The sequence below is a fragment of the Protopterus annectens genome, chromosome 10.part0 (assembly GCF_019279795.1).
Source record: "Protopterus annectens isolate FY-2018-M chromosome 10.part0, PAN1.0, whole genome shotgun sequence".
NCBI classification, from domain to species: Eukaryota; Metazoa; Chordata; order Ceratodontiformes; family Protopteridae; genus Protopterus; species Protopterus annectens.
The window spans coordinates 1,070,669,299-1,070,693,903 of NC_056744.1; the positions used below are offsets into that span (position 1 = coordinate 1,070,669,299).

Here is a 24,605-nt window from a genome sequence, read left to right on the forward strand (position 1 = left end):
GCTGTCTATTTGGGATAATTGTTCTTATTAGGACGGTTAGAATTTCATTATTTGAAGCTGTACATAGGTTCTGGGGAGGGTTGTTTTTTTGCTTGAGGGTTTTCATTACTACAAAAAGTCTTGTAAAATGTGACAAAGGTTCAAATGGAGAAACAACTGTGTAAAAGATCAACCTGAAAAGTATTAGGGGTGTATGTATCATAAAACAACTAAAGAAGCTGTCATATACAATAGGTGGGAATATTAACCTCTCATCAGAATGGCAATACTTTCCATAGCATCTTGGAATGTGAATGGTCAAAAGGTATAGACAATAAGGAAAGAGTATTGAATTATATTAAGAAAACGCAGAGTGCAAATACCAATGCTACAGGAGGCACATTTGAAAAGATCAGAGCATGTGAATTTGATAAAGAAAGGCTTTCAGGATTGACATTCAGCAGAACATCATGGACAAAGGAGAGGATTACTTGTACTAAATCACTAGAGAAGCTCAAAGAATGACAGAAAAAAATATATGCGTATATTTACAAAATAAGGAGAAAACAACTAAATACATTGTATAAACATATCAAAAATAATGAGACATTTACTTGTTTGCGATAGAAAAAAATTGATAGCAATGCACATGGTGGTCCTTGGGCATTGTTTTTGGAAAGAAGGTTCATAGGTAGGTACTAGGATATTGGCCCTAGGGCCTATACAAGCCTAGCCAAAAAGGTACCCTGGCTGTCGCCACCCTAGAAAATTATTTTCCTGTGCCCCTGTCAAGCAGAACCACAGAAGTGATCCCCGGGGTGAATTTCCTATTACCCATCCAATCATCAAGATTTTTCTTGAAGAGTGCTAATGGGGAGCTCTGTTTGACATAGATTGGTAGTCTGTTCCAGAGTATGGGAAGTCTCTAGGACAGGAATCTATCCCTCCAGCATGTTCTGTTTATTGTGGTGACAAGGTTTAGGTCCCTAGAGCGTGAAGCTCGGAGGGATTGGGATTTCTTTAAGTGCAGCATGTCCAACAGCTCTGGGTTTGACATAGTTTTAGGCAGAGATCGCCTCTGAGTAGGTGATATGCGAAGGAGTAAAGCTAGAGTTTTTTGAGACGGTCTGCGTAAGGCATCTGTTTGAGGCCAGTAATCCTCTGTGAGGTATTTTTGCAGCCTTTCCAGTTGTAGATGTCTTGTGAGGTACATACCAAAAGGGGCATTTTAAAAGTCTAATGAGTGATGGAGTAGAGGAAACAATGACCTCTTTTTCTGGATGAGAAACCTTTTGTGATGAGGTGTGCCACGTAGAAGGATTTCCTGACCACTGTGGCGATGTAATTATCAAAGGAGAGACTACTGTCCACCTGTGTCCCAAGGTCTCTGATCACACTTTCGGTGTTAAGTAGACTACCGCCTATGTGGTAGTTCATGGGTACAGAGTTTTTACCAAAGGGGATGACAATGCACTTTTTGGCATTGAGCTTCAGACCATGTCTTTGACACCAGGCATCTGTCCCAGTGAGGCCCTTTTGTAGGATTGTCCACATTGTTAGGAGTTTAGATTATGGCTCCTAGTTTGCAGTCATCTGCGAATTTAGTTGGCCAAAGACCTTCTGTGTTTGGTATCTACTTCTCTGAAGTACAGGCTAACAGGAGAGGACCCAGGACTGAACCCTGTGGTACTCCACTTGTCACTGGTCTGAAGTCTGATTTGGAGTCTGCTACTTTCACAGTGTGGTAAGCCAGTTGGCAACCCATCTTGTGACATAGGATTTATACCTAGTTAATTCCAGAGTGGGGGATGGTGTCAAATGCCTTGGCGAGATCTAGATAGGCTGTGTGAACCACCTTACCCTCATCTATGGCTTTGGTAACTACTTCAAAGAAGTCTATCAGGTTTAGGAGACATGATTACAAACCCAAACTGTGTGGGGTCCAGAGATTGGAGATCTAAAATGTCTTTGTTTACGAGTTCCAGGATGATACGTTCCATGGCCTTGCAGTGGAGGCTCGTCCGGCTAATGGGGAGGTAGTTCCTGGGGTCTGTTGTGCCCACCACCTTTGTGGAGTGGGATAACTGTCGCGGTGTGCCATTCAATGGGCACAAAGCCTGAGGTGAGGCAAAGACTTGAACAAGGTACTTAGGTGGGGTGCCAGTTCATTCTGTAGTTCATGTAGAAGGCAGCTTGGGATGTTGTCAGGTCACATGGATGCTATGATTACAGGAACTTTGCATTCTTCCGGTATAAAGATGGGCCCTTTAGGGGGGTGAGGAGGGTAAAGTTAGCACTGAACCTATCTGCCAGGATGTTGGCAATATCAGTTGGTTCTGTATAATTAGTGTCATTGTGCTGTAACTCAGAGCAAATCTGAGTGTTGCCAGTGAGATTTTTGACAGCTATAGAACGCTTTGTGGTGGTCTTTAGAATCAGTGGCAATTTTGTTTTCATAACTAGCTTTGGAGGATTTTATGAGGGATCTCCGCTTCTTGCTAAGGCTGACCAGAGAGTTCTCCAATCGTGGGATTTTACTCTTTTTTTGCAACAGTTTCTTTCTCCTGTTGTAGAGTTTGTTTATGGCAAAAGACCACCAGATTGGCCTTTTTTTTTTTTTTTTTTTTTTTTAAGATAGCATCTTGGCTCTGTTAGGGATAGCACGATCCATGCACTTGTGTAAGTGCTTATAAAGTGCATTTGTGTAGGATTCAGCAGTTGTACCTCTATTGTCCATCTGCATGGATGTTGTGAAGTTTGCCACTTCTGTCTTAAGAAGCGTGAAGTTGGCTCCGGAGAAATTTTTTACGTTTGTTTTCCTAATTGGGGGTGGGAGCGTGATGTGGATGTCTAGGGTGATTAGCTTGTGGTCGGATCTGACCAACGAGGAGCTGACCTCTGGTGTGGAACACCGGTCACCCATGTTGGTGATGACCAGGTCTAGGATATTGCTGCCCCTGGTGGGGGTGTGGATAAGTTGATCCAAGGCATTGGAATTGATGATTTCCAGAAAACGTTGAGCAAGAGAGTTGGTACACTAGTAGTTTTCCCAGTTAATGGTAGGGTAGTTGAAATCATCCATTATTAGAGTGTTGGGTTGTACCTTAATATTTTCTAGTGCATCAAGAAAAGTGTGGGAATCCTGGGGCATGGTGGGGGTCTGTAACAAGCTACTATCTGGATTGCGGTTTTGCCCAGAGTTAGTTGAACTTGAATAATCTCGGATGCATTATGCTGAGCAACTAGCTTGGAGGTGTGGATATCCTTAATGAATATGGACACGCCTCCACCTTTAGTGTTTCTGGGTTTGGTGGCCGAAAGGTGTGGTATGAATTATAGCCTGGTAATGCAGGGGTACTCGCTGGAGCTTTGAACCAGGTCTCTGTCACTGCACAAATGTGCCTCGAGTGAGTGCATTTTGAGGTTTAGACTTCTAGCACTGAGTAGCATTACGCTCAGATTTTGCTTGCTTGTACCTGTTATGGCGGTGAATTTTTTATTTGAACCTTGCCTAAAAAAGACACTATAGGGGTGGCAAGAGCCTTTGCCAGTATCCGGAATCCCAAGAGTGACAGGTGCAGGCCATCTCTGGCAAAGCAGCGTGGTCTGTCGATCATGTCAACCCAGGCAGACAGATACTGGATTCCCTTAGAATGACACCAGAAGCTTAGCCAATTATTAAAGGGAACTCTTGGCAGTTTTGGGAAGCTAACAAGTGGCCAGGTTTCAATGAACAGCTTTCCATTGCACCTATCTTTAAGATTAAAGTTTTAATGAGATAAATTATTTATTTATATTTTACTTATTTATGTTTTTATTTTACTACATAAAAACTAGCAATTAAAAATATTTTCTGTTTATTATTTTGTTCAGTCAACCGTATTAACTAGTATTTTGAATCGTTCAGTTTTTTTGATGAGTATTCCAACCTTTTTAAGGCAGTTTTAATGGTTTTATTTATATGTATATGTCTTTTTGATAGAAAACTACTATGTCCATGATTAATTTTAATTAAGTACGGTATGCTGAATAAAGGGAATGCACTTGTTTTAAGAAAAAGGAAGGGGAAGGGTAATCAAGTGACACTTCTGATCTGTTTGTAATTAAGTCGTGACTTGCTTAATGTCATATAAATGAAATGACAGACTGTAATGGTTATCTGAAGAAGTTTTGCAAATTGTGGAACAAAAGCAATCATATTAAACATAGTTGTTTTTAGCCGACAAGTCTCGAGTGGTTTCACATTTTTTTCTTATTCATAGTTTGTTTTATTTTCTGTGTTCATGGGGTTTTTTTTATGCCTTTTCTGCTACGGCCACGGACAGTTTTGCCGCTATGCCCACTTTAACAGCAGAGAATTCAGGAGTTGAACTGCACCAAACCATTGCTAATTTGATGCTCCTCATCCAGCAGCCGACTAGAAACTGTATGGACTGATGTCAATGTTTTACCACAAGGAAGGATTAGCACAGACTCTAGGTTAAACAGAGCTACAGAAATTACTAATACAATTACCGTCTTTTCATTAATAGGTCGGTGATGTGCCAGTGCTTAACAACTGGTTGCAAATCAATTTTAGTTTTGATGACAGAGCGTTGACAGCTGAACACCTCAGTCTGATTAGATGAACCGGAGTATAAGCTATTAAAGCTCCAGTTAGAAAATGCTTATTTCCCAGAGTCAATTAAGGTGAACAGAGTGCCCAAAGGATTGAAGATGTGGCGCTAACCAGTTTGGAGAAGAACTCACCCCCTTCACAACGAGTCAACAGTCCTTTAATTGACACTGTTGCAAGTACATGGAGGTGCTTCTGAAGTATAACAATAAATTGATTAAATGATAAAGGTCAATGCTTTGGATAACTCAATCACACATGACCTCCAATATGAAAGATTTAAGTTTGTTTACATACGCATTTTCAACATAAAACATCAGCTAGTTAGTACAAAGAATATTAAAACAATGAAAGTGAAGAGCGACAGGGTGGATTATTCACAAGATGTTGCATACTCGAATCTACCAGTCACAGACTTGGGGAAGGAAGAATTTTAGTGTTAATGGATTACTTATAAACAGCATTAATAATCCTCAAGGTTTGCAAACACTGAACAGCAACAAAATGCACTAAATGAGTATTCAGATTTTCTGCCATTGCAGAGATCCAAATGGTTAAGGGACAAAGCTCTAGGGAAGCAATGGGAGACTAATATGGCATATATACCCTCATGGAGTGACCAACAGGGGTATTACCAGAACCACCCTCAACCAATGAGACAATCGAACAGGCAACAAGGGAGGAGAGGAAAAAAAATCACAGGAAACGAAGATTATAAAATGAACATGCCGGAAGTAAATGTATGATTTATAAGAACTCAGAAGATGACTGTAGTATTTATAACTTTACCTCAGCCCGGATTAATGAGAATAGTGTTGACATTTACTCTAAAGAAGTTATTTTTGTACCGAGTAGGAAAGCGAGTTTACCAATAGACTTCATTTTCTCAAAAAAAAATTAAAAGTGTTCTATTTGGCAATGTGATATATACTTTGGAGCCATTTAGAATTTCAAGCACCTTTAGTCCAACCCTATATCCAGTGCTTGCCATCTTTGAAAAGGTACGGGAATTGGATTTTAGAAATATGATAGAAGAAAAGTAAATATATTTTGGACAGGGATTTAAAGTTTATTGAAGCAATTAAAGAGCAAGATATACACAATGAAAATGGATAAAGGGCTTTTTTTATAATGTACAATAATGATTACAGAAATAAGATTATGCATATTTTGGAAAGGGGAAGTATTAATGAGGTCAATAGGGCATATCAGAAAATTAAAATTCAGCTGAATGATTTATTTATTGAAGGGTGCATTTTAATAGATGAATTGAATTATCTAACAGTAAATCCACCTGATTCCAACAATGTTTGTGGTGCCTAAACTGCACAAGAATCTTGAAAACCCACTACTGTGTCTAACTGTGGACAGGAGGGGCTCAGTTACAAGTGATTGTGCCCAATTTCTGGATAGTAAATTAAAGAAAATATTGTTAGATGATTCTAACTTATGTAAAGATTCCTGGCATTTTTAGAGAAGCTAGATAGTATTGCATTTAATAAGAAAGATATATTAGTAACAATGGATGTTAAAGATCTATATAGTAAAAACAAAACGCCACTGCAACCTTGTTCCAAACAGTAAAAACCTAAACGCAAGTTTACTAAACCAAAATCAAACGTTTTTGCCACAAGCCACTTGTAGCTTCATCAGAGGAAATACATTAAAACCTTGAAAACGCATAACTTTAGGCAGGAAGTGACATAACACATTTCACAAATTTAAAATTTAAAACGAACCAGCGCACCATCAATAAATAAAGAAAACCCTCGCATCTATGACTGGAACAGTACAATATACACGCACTTCAAAGCAAACCTAGAAGGTTGTAACCATAAATATCCAAATATAAAATACGAATAAAAAAACTCCTAATATATGCTATTCTTAAAAAGTTATTGCCTATGCAAAAAAATTATTATTTTTAAAAGTGTTTTTTTGAAATAACCACCCCTGAACAATAGACTTAGCGTACCTCATTAACCATCAAATACCAAAGTTTGAAATTTTAAAAAAAATATGTAATGAGAAGTAGAATATATATATATATATATATATATATATATATATATATATATATATATATATATATATATATATATATATATACATACATACACACATATACACACACACACATACAAAAATGAATTGATGCCTCAAAAGTACAGAGGGCCAGATATCTATATATTATATCAGAGGAACTATTTACCATCTACTATGGAAATAACAGGAACAAAATAAGTTAAAGACAGAGGTTACACAGAGGAAATAACATATTATCTCATGTAACTTCTTAATTTAAGGACAGCAGATATGTTACAATTTTAATTTAAGGACAGCAGATATGTTACAATTTTCGTTAAGACCTGGAAACCTGAAAGCATCTAACTTCAGTTGCCATTCTAATTCTCGATTTTCAAGTAAAAGGGAGTAAGGTCCATCTCTAACAGAAGTAGGAACATGATCAATAACCATAAATTCAAAGCTATGACCAGGATTGGAATAAACATGTTTGGCCAAAGTATTTTGGCATTTTTGGTTCCTAATTGCATAAATATGCTCATAAATACGTTCACGGACCCTACGGTCCGTCTTCCCTATATAGAAGCCAGGGCAACAGTTGCAAAACACAATAGATTACAGATTTCGTTTCACAATTACATTTTTGGAATATCTGGTATTTTCGATTCCCAATAATAAAACTGTTGCCTGTTCTAATCAACTTAAACCAGTTACAGAAACTACATGCAAACATACCTGTCTGTTTACTAAATGTATTGTTATTCATATTCCTCTGTGTTAATTCTTTTAAATTGTTTCCTCTCCTATAGGTAACCCTAGGTCTAAGACCTAATTTTTCGACTAAAGAGTTATTGGCAATAAAATGCCAATTTTTACAAATAATAGACCAGATGACCTGAGAGTCTATACAAAAAGTCGTAATAAAATTCAGTCTATAAGGACAATCACCTTAAGAAGTGATATCAGTATTTAGTTCACCATTAAGATCAAAAAAAGGACGAATTATGAGGAATAGAAGTACTTTGATTACCATTTCTTTGTCTTAATAATGGTTTATAAAAGCCATCAATTCTCTTAGCTGAAACTTCCTCAATTAGTTCCCCTAACAAGGGAGATGGGTACCCTATTAGCAAATAATTCCTTAAGGAAGTCGCATTCAAGATGGAAATCATCAATAGTACTGCACATCCTTCCTGCTCGCACGAGTTGCCCCTTAACTATAGAACGCTTCTGCTTAAAGGGGTGCGAACTGGAAAAATGAAGGAACGAATTGCAGTATGTCGACTTCCTAAAGAAGGTAGACAGGTACTCTCCCTTGTTAACATCCTTAACTAATTTAACATCTAAATAATCAATTTCCAAAGGTGAAAATTTAGAAGTGAATTTAAGAAACTCTGTAGTATTGTTTAAAGAGAGGACAAATGAATCAGCCTGGTTAGAATCGCCCATAAAAATGATAAATATATCATCAAGGAATCTAGTATAGAACCGGACGTGTTGCATCAAGTCTGGTTTATTCCTCAAAAAATGATTCTCCCAGTAACCCACAAAGAAGTTAGCAATGCTCGCCCCACAGGACGAGCCCATAGCTATACCTCGCTTCTGCAGGAAATAATCTTTGTCAAATATGAAATAGTTGGTTGTAAGAACTATATCAAGAAGTTCCGTAACCAACTGAATTTCACTATTCGGAGCCTCAAATTCCTTCATTAATAAACCAATCCACTCCACTGTCTCTTGGTGTGGTAGTGAAGTGTACAAATCTACCACGTCAATGGTAAGAAAATTGTACATAGCATTAAAAGGTATGTCATGTTACTTAAAAAGGACCAGGAGTCTTTGCATAACCCCAGAATAAGCCGAAGGTATTTAGATAAAATACTATCAATGAGGCGAGAGCAAGGATGTGTCATAGAGGACCTACCATCCACAAGTGCCCTCATTGGGGGATTGGATAAATCTTTGTGGATCTTAGGGATACCAAACATCACTGGTAATTTAGGAAAAGTGATGTCAATAAAATGGTAAGTATCAATGTCGATCTTAGCAGCTAAAAATAAATCCCTAAGGTATCCTCTAATTCTCTGGTAGGTCCCGTTCACCTCATTGATGGATTCCACGGCTTATTCCGCAGTGTCTAACACAAGAAGCATCTTTTCCTTGTATTGCTGATCACTACAAATTACTAAACCCCCTCCTTTATCAGGTTTAATAAACCTAATAGGCAAACGACAAAGGTTATCCAAAGCTTCCATTTGTTTTTTTGTAGTATTAAATTTATTTAAATCATTCCCACTTCCATGGGATGAAATAGGAAGCTGGTCCCTAAAGTCAATTTCACAAACAGTTTCAAATAGCTGTAACACCGAGTGGAGAGGTGGATTGAATACACTAGGCAATTTCAATGAGTGGCCTACCTGGGATGATTCATTACTAAATAGTACCTGTAGATTCAACTTACGAACAAAGCATTTAAGGTCAATAATGACCCAAGCTATATTGCTTTTTCTATTAGGTACAAAAGAGTTCCCAAAGGTTCTATTAGATCCTCATCAAGATCAAAATCCGAATAATTATATGATCTTGAAATCACCCTTATTTGTAATAATAGAGGGTAAACAAACAGCAGTAGAAACAAGAGGGACAGGACTAGAATCTATTTGTACCTGTTCTTGTTCCGCCAATTGCGGTTGTTGCGAGGCCCTAAAAAATTATTATTCTTAGTGTTGTTAAGAGGAAGGGCCAGGCGGATTATGGCCTTTGTTCGTTTTGTTTTCTTTACTGGCCTTAATCCTATTACTACGTCTAGGTTCCTGCATAGGAACTCTATCCACCTCATCTTCACTAATTGAACAATCTCCTGAATGGGAAGTAGAATTATTGGGAACATGAACAAAAGAAACAGCAGTATTAACTTGTATCTCCAGTTTCGGGTACGCTGTTTTTTTAGAGTAGGCAGCTCTATCTCGAACAAGTTTCCTAGATTTATTTGTTTTCAATTTTACCAGAAAAGCATCAATACTGGTTAAAATACGTTGGTAGTCATATCTATACCTTAAAAAATCAATGTCAACTTTAATGTCATTATCTAAAATATTAATATCAGCAGTAAGGGTAATGAGTATAATGTTTCACAATCAACTGTAGTAATTGCGCCCCTTGCTGTTGAAAAAGAGCTTTCAAGTCCCCAAAAAAAGATTCATCCACAAAGGAGGCCCGAAGGAGAAAAATTGTTAAGTAATCCCTTAGGGATTAAATTCTCAGCCAAGCATTGTTCAAAATAAGCGGCCTCCAATTGCATTTTCTTTAGTTTTAGTAACTTGGTGTCCAAGAGCTTTAATTTTTCAGTAATAGTGACACCACACACAGGAACATTTCCTTGAATAGTGCTAGAGGTACCTACTTGGTTGTTTTGAATAAAAGAAAACGACTCAACGTTTTTAATCCAATCCAATAACGAAGGTAAACCTTGCGTGTCCAGGTTTACAGTTGTAGTCAAACCATTTGCCCCAGCAGTAGGAAATCCAAGATTAACATTATTACGGTTAAGAATGTTGGCTGAATCAGGGCACCGTGGTGCAGCTACAGTTATTGGAGCGCCTCCAAGGTGAGAATTAAGTTCTTGTAATCCGTTATTAGAGCGTTGTAAAGAATTCGCTCCAGATAACCTGTTGCCTGTCCGGACAGCAGCCGTTGACCTGCTGGAATCGGTGTGTCAGTACCTAAAATAGGAGGCAAATCACCCGCAGGAATACGGGATGAGGAACCCACCCTATTAGCAACATTCTGGTCAAACGTGTCCATGCGTGCATTAAGTAAGTCCAGTCTTTGAGTTAGGGAGGCAAGTAACGCTGGTAAATCAGCTATGCTGTTACTAGCATTCGGAACTCCTGTTCCGAATAAATTAGGGCTGTTTGGACTAACAGGACTGCCAGTGGCCATGAGACCAAACAGCTACCAAACGGAAAAAACAATAAAAACAAAACGCCACTGCAACCTTGTTCCAAACAGTAAAAACCTAAACGCAAGTTTATTAAACCAAAATCAAGCATTTTCGCCACAAGCCACTTGTAGCTTCATCAGGAGGAAATACATAAAACTAAATTAAGTTTAACAGAGGAATATGAATAACAATACGTAGACAGACAGGTATGTTTGCATGTAGTTTCTGTAACTGGTGTAAGTTGATTAGAACAGGCAACAGTTTTATTATTAGGAATCGAAAATACCAGATATTCCAAAAATTTAATTGTGAAACGAAATCTGTCATCTATATTGCGTTTTGCAACTGTTGCCCTGGCTTCTATATAGGGAAGACGAACCGTAGGGTCCGTGAACGTATTTATGAGCATGTTTATGCAATTAGGAACCAAAAATGCCAAAATGCTTTGGCCAAACATGTTTATACCAATCCTGGTCATAGCTTTGAATTTATGGTTATTGATCATGTTCCTACTTCTATTAGGAGGTGGACCTTACTCCCTTTTACTTGAAAAATCGAGACTTAGAATGGCAACTGAAGTTAAATGCTTTCAGGTTTCCAGGTCTTAACGAAAATTGTAACATATCTGCTGTCCTTAAATTAAGAAGTTACATGAGATAATATGTTATTTCCTCTGTGTAACCTCTGTCTAACTTATTTTGTTCCTGTTATTTCCATAGTAGATGGTAAATAGTTCCTCTGATATAATATATAGATATCTGGCCCTCTGTACTTTTGAGGCATCAATTCATTTTTGTATGTGTATATATATATATATATTACACACACTTTTTCTACTTCTCATTATATATTTTTTTTAAGCTTTCAAACTTCGGTATTTGATGGTTAATGAGGTACGCTAAGTCTATTGTTCAGGGGTGGTTATTTCAAAAAACCACTTTTAAAAATAATAATTTTTTTGCATAGGCAATAACTTTTTAAGAATAGCATATATTAGGAGGTTTTTTATTCATATTTGGATATTTATGGTTACAACCTTCTAGGTTTGCTTTGAAGTGCGTGTATATTGTACTGTTCCAGTCATAGATGTGAGGGTTTTCTTTATTTATTGATGGTGTGCTGGCTCATTTTAAATTTGTGAAATGTGTTATGTCACTTCCTGCCTAACGTTATTTAAGACATGCGTTTTCACGGTTTTAATGCATTTCCTCTGATGAAGCTACAAGTGGCTTGTGGCAAAAACGCTTGATTTTGGTTTAATAAACTTGCGTTTAGGTTTTTACTGTTTGGAACAAGGTTGCAGTGGCGTTTTGTTTTTTCCGAAAGATCTATAGTGTTATCCCGCATGACGAAGGAATCCTTTGATTCACTGAATAGCTGTTTAGGGGAGGGGTTGTTCAAGATGAAATTAAAATATACAAAGAACTTTCAAAATTAATATTAAAACTATTATTTTAAAAGTTAAAAATTATTTACAAAAAGAGGAGGTACCCATTGGCTCCCCTATGGAGATTTAGTAGCTACTACAGTTATGTTGCAGTGGGACTTTATAACATTCACTAGTCAATACATATTTAAAAGCATGTAGAGTATTTTTACACTACTTGGATGACATTTATTTTATGGCAAGAAAGTCTCAATAGGTTGCAAACATTTATGAATTATAATAGCAGTACTGATTTTTTAAATTTACACATACAATTTATAAGAATAGTACTGCTTACTCGGATGTTTTCAGCAAAAAGATTTACTTCCCACATTTTTAGGAAAATGACAATCTAATTCCCTTCTACACTCTTCAAACTCCCACTCTTATGCTCAAAAGAGGACAATTGTTAAGGGCCAACTGGTTAGAGCAGCCCAAATGACTACTTTGGATAACGTTTTTTGGTAGTGTGTGAACTTTTGAAAGGGATGTTTGTAAACACAGACTAACCGAACACCTTAGTAGATGAGCTTATTAGTAAAGTTGAAATGAAAAGGGAAAGTTTTTTCATCTAATATTAAAGTACAGAGAAATTAATAATATAAATAAGGCAGTACAGAATAAAGAGGAAGATATTAAATGGAATGGGAAGTACAAACAGAAATGCGGGAAGTGTAAATATTGCACTTGTATACAAGTAGGATCAGCGTTTAAAAACACAAGGAAAGGGGTTTTCTGTGAAGGCCAGATTTAATTGTGAAAGTTTGGTTTATGTGGCTTTGCATCAACAATACTCAAGCTTCTATGAGAGTAAGACTGAGTGAAAACGAAAACTTTGTGACCGAATATACAAGCATATTTACAGAATAGAGGAGTAAACAACTAATGCCTCATATAAACATATTAAAAATATTGAATGACATTTATTTAAGTTCGTAGTGATAGAAAAAAAAAATGATAGAAATGCATGTGGTGGTCCCTTGAGCATTGTTTTTGGAAAGAAGGGAACTCTTTTGGCAGTTGTTTTAGGAAGCTAACAACTGGCCAGGTTTAAATAAGCAGCTTTCCAAATGCACCTATCTTGAAGATTAGAGATTTAATGAGATAAATTATATTTTTATTTACTTATACATTTTTTTACTTTAGTACATAAACAGTAGTGTTTAAAATTTTCTATTTATTATTTTGGTGTTTAGCCAACTGTATCAACTAATATTCTGAACCATTCAGAGATTTTGACAAGTATTCCAACCTTGGCAAGGTTTTCTAAATATTTTATATTGAATAAATGGAATGTACTTGTTTTAAGAAAAAGGAAGGGGAAGGATAATGAGTGACATTTTTGAATTGTTCCGTTTGTAAGTTGTGACTTGTTTAAGGTTATATAAATGAAATGATTAATTGAAGTAGTTCTGCAAATTGTGGAACAAAACGCTTATCATATTAAACTTAGTTGTTGTTAATTTGACAAATCTGGAGTGGTTTGGCATTTTTTTTTTTGTTCATTATTCCCCAAAGTGCAACAAATGGGCTAGACTAGACAGAAATTATATTTCACAGGAATATGCACATTTAATTGAGAGCTTTGACACACATCTCACTATTATTGACGCACGATCTGAAAAAGATAAAATGAAGGATAATGAAATAAAAAAACAAACAGACACTGGTGCTTCCCCAGCTACCCTGTAAAAACAACAAAGAAGATTGTTGTCTTTCGGCTTTTCCCGATTAGGGGTCGCCACAGCGGAACTCCAGTCTGCTAATGATTGGTAGTAGATTTTCATGAACGCAGAGGTGCCAGCTCGACGTTCAACCTTCAATGAAGGCACACCCATTTACGCATGTCTTTTGAACTCCCACCCAACTGCGGGGAGGACATGTAGACTCCACACAGAAGGCACTCCCCTCACTACAGCTGAGAACCTCTTGCTGTGAGGTAACAATGCTACCACTGTACCACCATGGATGCAAAAACAACAAAGAATGAGTAGTGGAAATTACTCTGCAGTTATAAACGTAAATAGACAGTTCTTCATAAGTTATAGCAAGTGGGATAAAATTAAAGTGGAATTTAAAAATGCAGTAGAAAAAGGGGATATGGTTAAGAAGTGAGAAGAGAGTTATTTAGAGGGACTGACAAAGGTTAAAGTATTGCAGGGGAATTGTGCTAAAAAAAAAAAAAAAAAAGGGTTGTTGCCAAACTCAGGGACCCCATAACAAGAAAAATAGCCAGACATGCTATAGAGGTGTTAGAGATATTCCAGAAATTTTATGAAAATTCGTATCAAGCAGAGAAATGTGAAAATCAAGAAAAAGGCACAAAAGGAAATACATATGGAAGACTAAATATTCCAAGGTTAAAGGTAGACCAGTCAACAATTAGCAGCTAAAGTAGGAGAAGAGGAAATAAAAACAGTGATGTATAACCAAACTGCAGGAAAGTCTCCAGGAATAGATGATATTCTGGTGGAAGTTTGGAAGCTAGGAGGGAAGACTGATAAAGATCTGGAAGGTTTTAATTAACAGTACTTTAGAGAGAGAGTAAGAACCAACATCCTGAAAAAAAGCTATGGTGGTTGTAACACCTAAAGACAGTAAAAACCTATCAGATCCAGCTTCATATAGACCCACTTTGATTTTAAACCAGGATTATAAAATGCTTATGTTTATAATGGCTAAAAGAATATCAAAGGCATTGACAAATTTGATGGATATGGATCAGTGTGGTTTTCTGGAGGGGAGACAAAAACCTGACAGCATTAACATAACAATGATGATCCAGAGGGAAACATTATGTAAGAAAACACTACTGATGTCCGTGCATCTTGATGCACAGAAAATATTTGACGGAGTAAATTGGGATTTTATGAACAGGACAATGGAAGCATTTCCATCCCCGGATACAATAATAAGGTTAATTAAGAGGCTATATAAGGGATTGAAGGCAAATACCAAAGTGGGAGGGTTTCTCTTTTCCCTTGGTTCACAATAAAATGGAAGTATTTAGGACGAGTTAAAAAGAATTCTGTTATGGAAGATAAGGATATCTAAAGGAAATCAAAATAGATCTGGCATACAGGATGGTCTGGATTCTGTAGAGGGAAGGCTAGAGACCCCCAACAAACAACCGCTTCATTTGCCACATATAACTTGAAGGAGAGGATATTGTCAACAGCCTAGACCCCAGGAAGAAGGCCAATATGTGGAAATTGATTTTTAAATCAGACTAGAACAAATACTAAAAAGAAAAAGGATACGACTGGGAAATGAAAATGTGCATTAATACAGCATGCTAAAAGTGAAACATCCCACGACACAAATGGAATCAAAGCACAAAACGTGGGGAAGGAGAAGGTTTAAAACTTAAGATACGTCTTTCCAGTCATATCTTTTCAAAAGTGGAGAGAAGGTGGTTATTACATCTACTTCAAAAATATCTGTCCTCACCTTGGGGGCAAAACAGATTTGCACATGAGACTGCCATTTGTGTAAGGGAAGTGAGGCTAAAACCCAAGAACAACAAAGGAAAAAATAAATTTGTTAGATAAAGAGGTTGAATCAACTAGAATGTTAAACTAGTTGACACGTTGAGTAGTGGGGCTTTGGTAGAAAGAAGAAAAACTAAGAACGGACAGAATTCTATCATCAAAAAAAGAGTTAGTTGCTTAAATGACAAAATTTTACACACTGTAATGGAACAGTAGGAGTCAGTTTCGCAATAGTCAGTTAGTGTGTAATGGGAAGGCCTTAATTCTATACTATACATACAACTTTTTTGTTAACTGATTTAGCAGTTAAGTTTATATTTACATCAAATTTAAAGTTTATGATGATCAATGGGTCTAGTAGTTTGGTATTGCACGGGTGGATAATGGTCCCCCCATTGTTGGAGGACACATTAGAGAAGTAAATGTGCTTGCTGGTGGGTAGTTTGAGCATGAGCAGTAACTGAGGTGGGAAAAAGAATTTGGTTTTGGGCAGGGTTAAGTAAAAGTTTAGTTTCGAGAACCATTTTTTTACAGCACAGAAGCAGTTTTTGGGTTGTAGCTTGGGAGGTGGTGAGAGATTCAGAGCAGAGATCAGGTGGAGTCATCTGCATAGGGATTAAAGAAGGCAAAAGCAGTAGAGCATACAATATTAAGTCAGAGTGGCACAATGTTAAGCAAATGAAATGTGACGAAAATACACATTTTCACCCAACTCCCAGACACAATATTGCGAACCTTGCAACTGGGCTGGGAGTGAAGTAGAACTAAATACAGATTTTGTTTAGCTGGACTATAGAAGGCATTTAGCCACCAAGGTTTGTGCACCATGCACAAGGATGGCACATTGTGCATTGGGTTTGACTTTCTTTTTCATTGTACTGAAGCAAATAAAGCAACTGAAAAGGACTTTTTTTTTAAACTTAAAACATGCCTGAAAATGACAACCAATTTACTGCACATTAAACTTGCGGAAACACAAAGATGCAATTCTGCATCTTCTTCCACACATCATAAATCATTAAATACATCTAAATTCATTTTTCAAACAAATCTTTAATTTGAATTTTCCTTTAACACACATTACTTCACTACAAATCACAGTGAAATCTCTGCTCACATTCACAGAGCCAGAAATTTCTACTACTACTACTGAACTTCATATGATTCACTCTTCGTGATTTTGCATATTAAGATTAAACACTTCTCCCTAATAAAAATCACCACATTTGATGACTCAAACACTGTATTTTAGTACAGGTAACTGTCCAACTACTGTGCATCAGTTTCAGAAGTTCCCTAAATCAAATTTCACATACTCTGCTAATCAGCATAGAGTGCGCAAAATAAAATCTAAACCATCTTTCCATGAGCAAGAAAAACAAACATACATACACAAATAAATGTTTTGAGTCAGCAGGAATGTCTACCCCCAACTTAATTTTCCACCCCAAAGGCAGCGGAACATCTCGTCATAGTGCAGACAGTGCTAAACTATGTTGCCCGAGGATATCCATACTCCCAGAGTCTGTGTCACCCAAGGCACGCACACTCAACCAATTTTGGTTTTTACAGTAGGCCACATAGCTGGGCGGCCACGGTAGTGCAGTGGCTAGCATTGCCGCCTCACAGCAACAGGTTCTCCGGTTCGATCCTTGGCTGGGGTGCCTTCTGTGTGGAGTCTGCATACCCTCCCAGCTCCGGTTTCCTCCCACATCCCAAAGACATGCTGCAGGTGGATTGGACAATCTAAATTGGCCCTAGGTGTGAGTGTGTGCCTTCTGTGGCAGGTTGAGCGCCGGGCTGGCAACTCTACACCATAAAACTCCACTGCTAATTATGAGCGGATAAGGTGATCCACTGTGGCGACCCCTAACCGGGAAAAGCCAAAAGAAGAAAACTAAGACAGGCCACATAGCTAATTTTACAAATTAGTCATAAACTAAACTTAACAAGTGCAAGTACTAACAATAAATGAAAAAGTAGACCTATACAGTGGTGTTTCAGGCTGCTCTATAACAAAGCAACAATCTCCCTCAATTTTTTTATATGCTAAAAAATACACTATTGCTTCTAAATCCCAGCAATTTACTATAAAACATCTAAAATATTTTATGTTCTAAATCACAGGTATATTCACATTTACAATAAACACTCTGTCCTACTATTTAACCAAATGTGTGGACAGTGCAGAGGCTATACCTTGGCATCATTTTACTATCTAGATTTTCAAAAAGGCAGCACAGTAAACAGCACAATCACCTCAAGGCAAAAGGTTCCCCTTTTCAGTTCTCAAATAAGCCTCTGCACACTTGCATGGATTTTTTTTCTGGGCACTCCAAGTGTGTGCACAGTGCATCTGTAACAGGGAGAAAAAGGCCTGGCACCCTCCTTCCAATTCATACTTGTCTAGTGAACTCCACGAATAGTTCCGATTGGGAGTTCACTGTGGTAGTCAAATGCAAACGACAGCACTGGACACATGGACACCACTGAAATGGACAGCAGTAACATTCAATGCAATACACAGCTGCAGAAGTCTGGGAATTCGTGTGAATTGGCTACTTATACTTTTATCATCCTTCTCTTAATCTTTTTAAGCTACACCAATAACACAGGCAAATTTAACAGTCAAGCAACCGACATTCTAATCCAGTTCATGGAAGAAGAATTTATATGGAAATAAATACTGTAAAATTACAGTGGGAAGCCCAGAATGGCACTACAGCCATCCTACACGCATTCAGCTACATAATCCACTTCAGGGTTACGCGGAGAATGGAGCCTACCTAGTACTCACCAAGTTCCAAGCAGTGAAACCCATCCTGAACAGACTGCCAACCATCACAGGGGCGCACACAATCTCTCACAGAAAGCAACACGGACACTTTACAGGAATACCAATTTAGATGCGCAAAAAGCACACTTTTGTTAACGGATATTCACACTACAATGGACCATTAACAGGGGAGGTCCAGGGGGGAAAGTATCCAAAATAAAACAAAAAATACTTTGTAATCAAAACATTACCCACATTACACTCTTACAAAGAGACAGCGTATAAAACTAAAGATGCAAAATTCATCTGTGAATGATGTCACCAAGGAAGCAGCATTATAAACTAATGAATGACTCATGCAACACTGTGCAACTAGGTATCTGCCTATACACAGGTTTTAATTTCAATACCGTTTCATAAACATAGCAAAAAGGGAGGTTCAGAAAGCTTAAAACAAATAAAATGACGGATAAATATATCACGTCAGCAAAATATACTGTTACTAACGCAAATGTAAAAAAATGGTTGCAAACATCAAGACCACTTTTCGTCGTTAGCGCAGAGATGTGGAAAAGTAAGAAAAGGTCAGAGAGGAATTTACGCAATATCACAATATAAACGTGTTTAAGGATTATAAAACTACTGCTGGCAACAACATGAAAGTATATATCCAAACTATAGCAATGAATACCTGTGAAAAAAAATGCAACGACTACAGTCAAATAGTTAAACTGCCTGCACAATAATTACCCAACAAACAATGCTATAAAGGTTGAAGACTTCAAAACTGCAAAGCGGACAGCGTTTACCAAGCTCCATTAATTTTATGCAACACCGGTCTAAAAAGGTAGTACTTCAGTTTACATTAAAGACCCACTGACTTCACGTCCACAAAAAAAGTGTTGCCAAAAATACCACTCACACTTAAAAAAACTATAATACATTTTCACCGTTACAGGGACTCAAACCAGCATATGTACACACACCTAGCAGGCATAGAATTAAAGTGCTTCTGCTTAAAACTGTGATAAAGCTTCTCTACACATAACTAATTCTTCAATGTAAGCCAATAATTGCAGGTTAACTAGTGTTATGCACATGTTTAATGTCGTAGCGGAATGCGAGAAAACACTCGGATTTTCTTAAACTATCATGTTTAAACTTTCTCACCATTTTTAGACATCTTTTACCAAGCGTTCAGAAGCTACCCCGGTGTCACCGCCCACCGGCTTGTCACCTACTTAACTACTTGAGATACTTACCATGAACATCTTTCTGGGATATACTATGCGTTCTGATGAACGACGACAACCGTCTGACATCCCCTTTAAACACACACTCATGCACCGGATATTCGGTTAGTGATTTGGCCGGCAACACAATGAAATTCTCCGTCAGCCCGGCGGACGCCGTGTTTGCATTTGTATTGGTCTGAGGAGAATATTGTTGTGATGGAGTCTTGATCAGTCTATGGTTACTAAATATTTTATTTGATTTGCTTTTGTTGTTAGTCCTGGGGAATGTCCCAGATCTTGAAGGTGTCAGCACAACGTCTTCATCGTCGGGTTCCAGTGATCCCTCATCTTTACAATGTTTATGATCCCTGCGCAGCGAGCGGATCTTCTCTCCAGTCATTGCCAGCTAAACCGCTACTGCAGCGAGAAGGAAAGTTACTGCTGGTACACGAACCAACGACGCACGGTAGAAAGACTGGCGCTGCACAGCATGGAAATAAGAAACCCTTGTGCTGTAACATGCGGAAAAGCTAAAATAAAACGCACATGTAAAAAAGTACAAAAATAAATAACAGAGAGAAACGTAACTAAAAAGTGTAAAATATGGGTGCCTAATTCTCAACACCCAATTACTATTCAATTCCTACGAAGGTAACGCAGCCATCTTCTGCGTACATTCTCGCGATATACATACCAACACTCTCCGATTACTGAAGAAACATTATTGGAGAGGTGAGTACCGGAAGTACAGAGAGAAAGCGCGTGTGCGTAGGTTTTGCCGTACTGATCATTCTGTTCTTATTTTATAGCTCTGTTTGTGAGTTAATATGGTCAGTAGAATAACGAGGGGTTATTTAATATGTCTAATACTGAATATTGTGCTTTCAAGAGTTGCACGGGAAAACATTCTGCATAAGTTTGTAGGAGGTAAAACTGTCTAACACGTCATATGACATTATTTAACGTTGACCGTACGCTACATAGCTAGCCTGCTTCTTGTGTAGTCGCGTTAAAATTCAGTTTTTATCAATTAACTGTTTTAACTTGCTACACCCAGTTGCCTTAAATTTTGATTAAGCCACATTTACACTAAATTACGCGAAAGCGATGCCCGACTGTTGATTTATTTTGTTCCACGTTGTAACACAATACAATGTGAATATGTAACTCTTGATAGCCCTTTGCACAATACCCAGATGCATCCGTAGAATATTTCTCCACCTTTTAACTCGAGGAATCTCTACAAAGAAACAAGAGTAGAAACAGAGTTTAAATATTGTTTTTATACATTTTGTAAGTTCCTATTGGCATGCATTTTCTGAAGGATATAAAGTCTGAAATGCAAACGTCTGTGATTATTTAGTGACTTCAGTCTTCAATAATATTCCAGAAAAACACACTTTTTTAGGAACAGACCAAAAATATGAGAAAAATCTGAACAGTTGAGAGGTATGATCCGCAGGTATATGTAATAACCCTAATAAAAATGCACGATCGCAGCTCTCGAGGATCGTGCCAAGAAGATGCCTATTGCGTAGGCGCTAGAGTTTCATTTTAATTTTTACTTGTTTATCCTGTTGATTGGCTAAAGTGGGGATAACAGCAGATTATAAGGAACAATGCATTGAAACATGTTATAATTAAGAAATTATTCAACAGCAATACTTGAAGTGAAGCACACCTTAAACATTACATGTTGCATTTCAGGTAATGGTTATACGGTTGTATGAGCAATATGTCAGCAGAACTAGTTATGAAAGAAAATAACGTCATTTTTGAACTACTGCTAGGGCCCTTCCGGATTTTATGGTTAGGTGGTTGGATATTGTATAACATGTTGTTTTAGCGGAGTGTTTTATTTTTTTTTTCTTTTATCTCTTTAGTGTGGAGAATGAAGGAGAGGGGGTGGGTGTAGTAGCAGCCCAAAGTACTTGTATGTTGGCACTTGACCAAGAGAGTTGCTGCTAGGGTCTGTTAAATTTAGCTTGTTATTCTTCAGCAAGTTTTGGCTTGTACCAGAGAGCATAATGTCTAGTTTTGAAATATTAAATTTCAGATTGCTTGCTTGTTTGTTTCAGACCAGTTATTTAGGGTGTTAAAATCTTTCTGCAGATGTTCTGGCATGTGGAGAAAAATATCATCTGTGTTGTGTATAGCTTTAGAGAGGTTGAGGGTAGGGAGTTAATGGGTCCAAGGGCTGAGTTAAAGTTGACTGGCTGTGAAATTTCACTACCATTTTGGATGTTACAGATTAACATCTAAATAAATCTTTCTCCTCTGATTATGCTGTTGTCATATAAAGGGTGCTTTCTAAGTCTAATATATATATTTTTTTACTTCAGATACTTAAGTTTAGTGAACTTGTGTATTTACTATTTGTAGATTAGTTTTTCAGTCTTTATTCTGACTCATCTTACACTACTTTCTGTTGACATTTTGTAGTATAGAGGTATGTTTTCTGTTGTCCGCACCAGATTTCAACACACAAAATGACACAATGCAGCACAAAAAAATCAGACAGTGCAGTTATAACTGAATGCAGTTGTGTTCAAGTAAAAGATGAGAAAAGCAAAATGGAACAGAATAAGATTCCTATGACCGTGTATAGTGGTTGACATACAATGTAGTTCTAATGTCGTAATAAATAGTTGTTTACCATGGGATGATCACTTTTAGGAGGAAAAGGATAGGGGAATCACTTCAGTGATAGTCTGACAGTAAACTACACTTGTTTGTGTTGTACATTGAATTGATTAGTGCTGGAAAATATTTTGAATAATATATGAATCTATTAAAAAAATATGACGAGGAAGTGGGTGACAATGAATGTGATAAAGATGCGATGAAGCTGAAGGTGGCATGATTGTGAAGATGATGACAAGGAAGCTACTGTAATCACTATGAAGATGATTATTAATTACGGTTTTATTTTTATTTGATTTTCTTTTGTTTACCAGGTTTGTCTGACTGGGGAGAAAAGCTCCAACATTTAACAGACATTTTAAAACAGACATTCAGCAATGTATGTGAACAAGACATTAAGTGATATACATTAGCAATTACACATACATTTACTAATTAGATTACATTTCTATGAAATAAAGATAATGAATATAGTATATACTATTTATTTTATTTAAATGTGTTTACTGGGGTAGTACACTGATCAAACTGTGACCAGTTAGGCTCAGCCCAAGTTACATCATATTGTAATAAAACAATGTGTATTACACAAAAAGCAATGGTTTTCAGTTATGAGTAAGCAAGAACAATCTGATATGTAATATTTGTAGAAGATCTAACAAACCAAATATATTTCCATTTACATAATTGGAATAGAACAGGGAGAACAGAGTCAAAGAAAGAGGGCTAGAAGTGGTGCCAGTGATGCTGAGAATGATTAAAGTGCATTGAAGATGGCATTGGTAATAAAGATGGTGTCGATGAATGTGACTGTGATGTCATCTTCATTGTCATCATCACAAAATCATCTTATTTTATATATATATATATATATATGTATATACGTGAGTGTGTTTTATTATTATTTATTTCTTAACTGGGGTAGACTGCTGATTTTTAGTGGACCATTTTCAGGTTCGGCTTGAGTTTTACACCAGCAAATATAGGCAATGACCTGACAGTCATGGTAAATATGCAGTGATCATGCCAACTATTGTAGGAAAATCACAGTAGGAAACAAAAATTGTTAATGCATACAATCCCAATTAGTGAACTTATTTACAGGGTTAGAGTTGACTTGTGTATGGTTGGGAAAGTGGTGAGTGGAAACTGAAAGGAGAAAATGAACTTACTATAGAAGAAGATCAAGTTGTGGATTATCCTGCACAGGTAGAAAACTTTGAGGTTAAGTGATAAGGGGATGGCTCAGTGTAGAAGTTTTGCTGCATATGATAAAGCTAGACCTTGCAAGTGATTTGTATAAAGATTATAAAGGGACAGTCTTATTCTGCAAGCATTTACACTGGGGTTTTTGAGTGTTTTTTTATAGTTCAAATGACATGTTGTAAAATGTGGAGGGAATGGACAGCCATGTTTTTGGAGCAAGAATTGAAAAGAATGGTTAGTTAGATGGATCTCGGTCACATTATTTTCAACTTCATTGTCATATTTTTTGTCTTCATTTTTATTACCTCTTCCATCCTCATCATCATTGCACTGCCATCTTCAATACAGCATCATCTTCTCTGCATCTTCATTTTCATCACATATTCATCATCATTGTCTTTGTTACATCCTTTTCATTGCATCTTCAACATAGTTGTCTTCATTGCATATTCATCATCATTACATATATATATATATATATCTACATAATTTTCTATGTAATCAGTGTCATCTTCATCGTCACCATCATACTCTTTGCATCATCTTTGTCACCATCATCACTGTCATCTTCATTGCATCTTTATAAGCAGCAACTGCTTCAGCATATCTTCATAGTCATTTTCATTGCATCTTTGCCATTTTTATTGGTACCTTCATCATCACAATTGTTTTCATCATCTTTATAGCTTTAATGCATCTTCATTGTCATTATCTTCACCACATCAACATGATTATCTTCGTCACGTCGTCATCTTCACAAATGCACAAATTATGCTAACAGTTTGTCTTAACAACAGTAATCCATTCACTGCATGTAGTACGCAAACATATTTTACTGTATGACTCTCATTGAGATGATTCACATTCACTGCACTTTTCTTTTTAAAATGGTTAATCTTTGGTATGCAACTGTTTGGTACATCTATGTTGCTACACTCAGTGTTAGGAACTATGCACTTTAATAGGAGTCTTGCATAACTGCATTTAGTTATTTGATTTTTTTTGTTGTTTGATGACTGACTGTGCTGTACTCTGTGTTACTCTGTTTAAATGTGTTGCAGACTATAGGAAATGTGCCATGAGAAGGTGGGGCTAGATGAAATGCACTCTAAGTAAACAGACAGCTGCTCTGCAAAAAAAAAAAAAAAAAAAAGTTTATTAACTCATTCAATCCTGGAGAGCAGGAAGCTGATTAATAACCTTGCTTCCTGAAGTCTTTTAACACAGGAAGCCCCACACTTCCTCTGAAGTTTTTCCTCATATCCT

The 24,605-nt window shown here is 37.0% G+C and overlaps 1 protein-coding gene across 4 annotated transcripts in view; it reads right to left on the bottom strand.

Moving 5' to 3' along the window:
- The window catches only part of ANKRD13C (ankyrin repeat domain 13C), a 714,089-nt gene extending 693,882 nt beyond the window's left edge, over positions 1-20,207 (bottom strand). Inside the window, exon 1 of one of the 4 annotated variants that reach the window (XM_044085814.1) lies at positions 20,185-20,207. Coding sequence is in view for 2 of the 4 variants with exons in the window: in XM_044085812.1 (XP_043941747.1) it covers positions 19,518-19,890 (373 nt within the window). In the remaining 2 variants the exon portion in view is untranslated. The other 3 variants (XM_044085812.1, XM_044085813.1, XM_044085815.1) reach the window with 3 other exon arrangements.
- Positions 20,208-24,605: the final 4,398 nt, after the last annotated feature.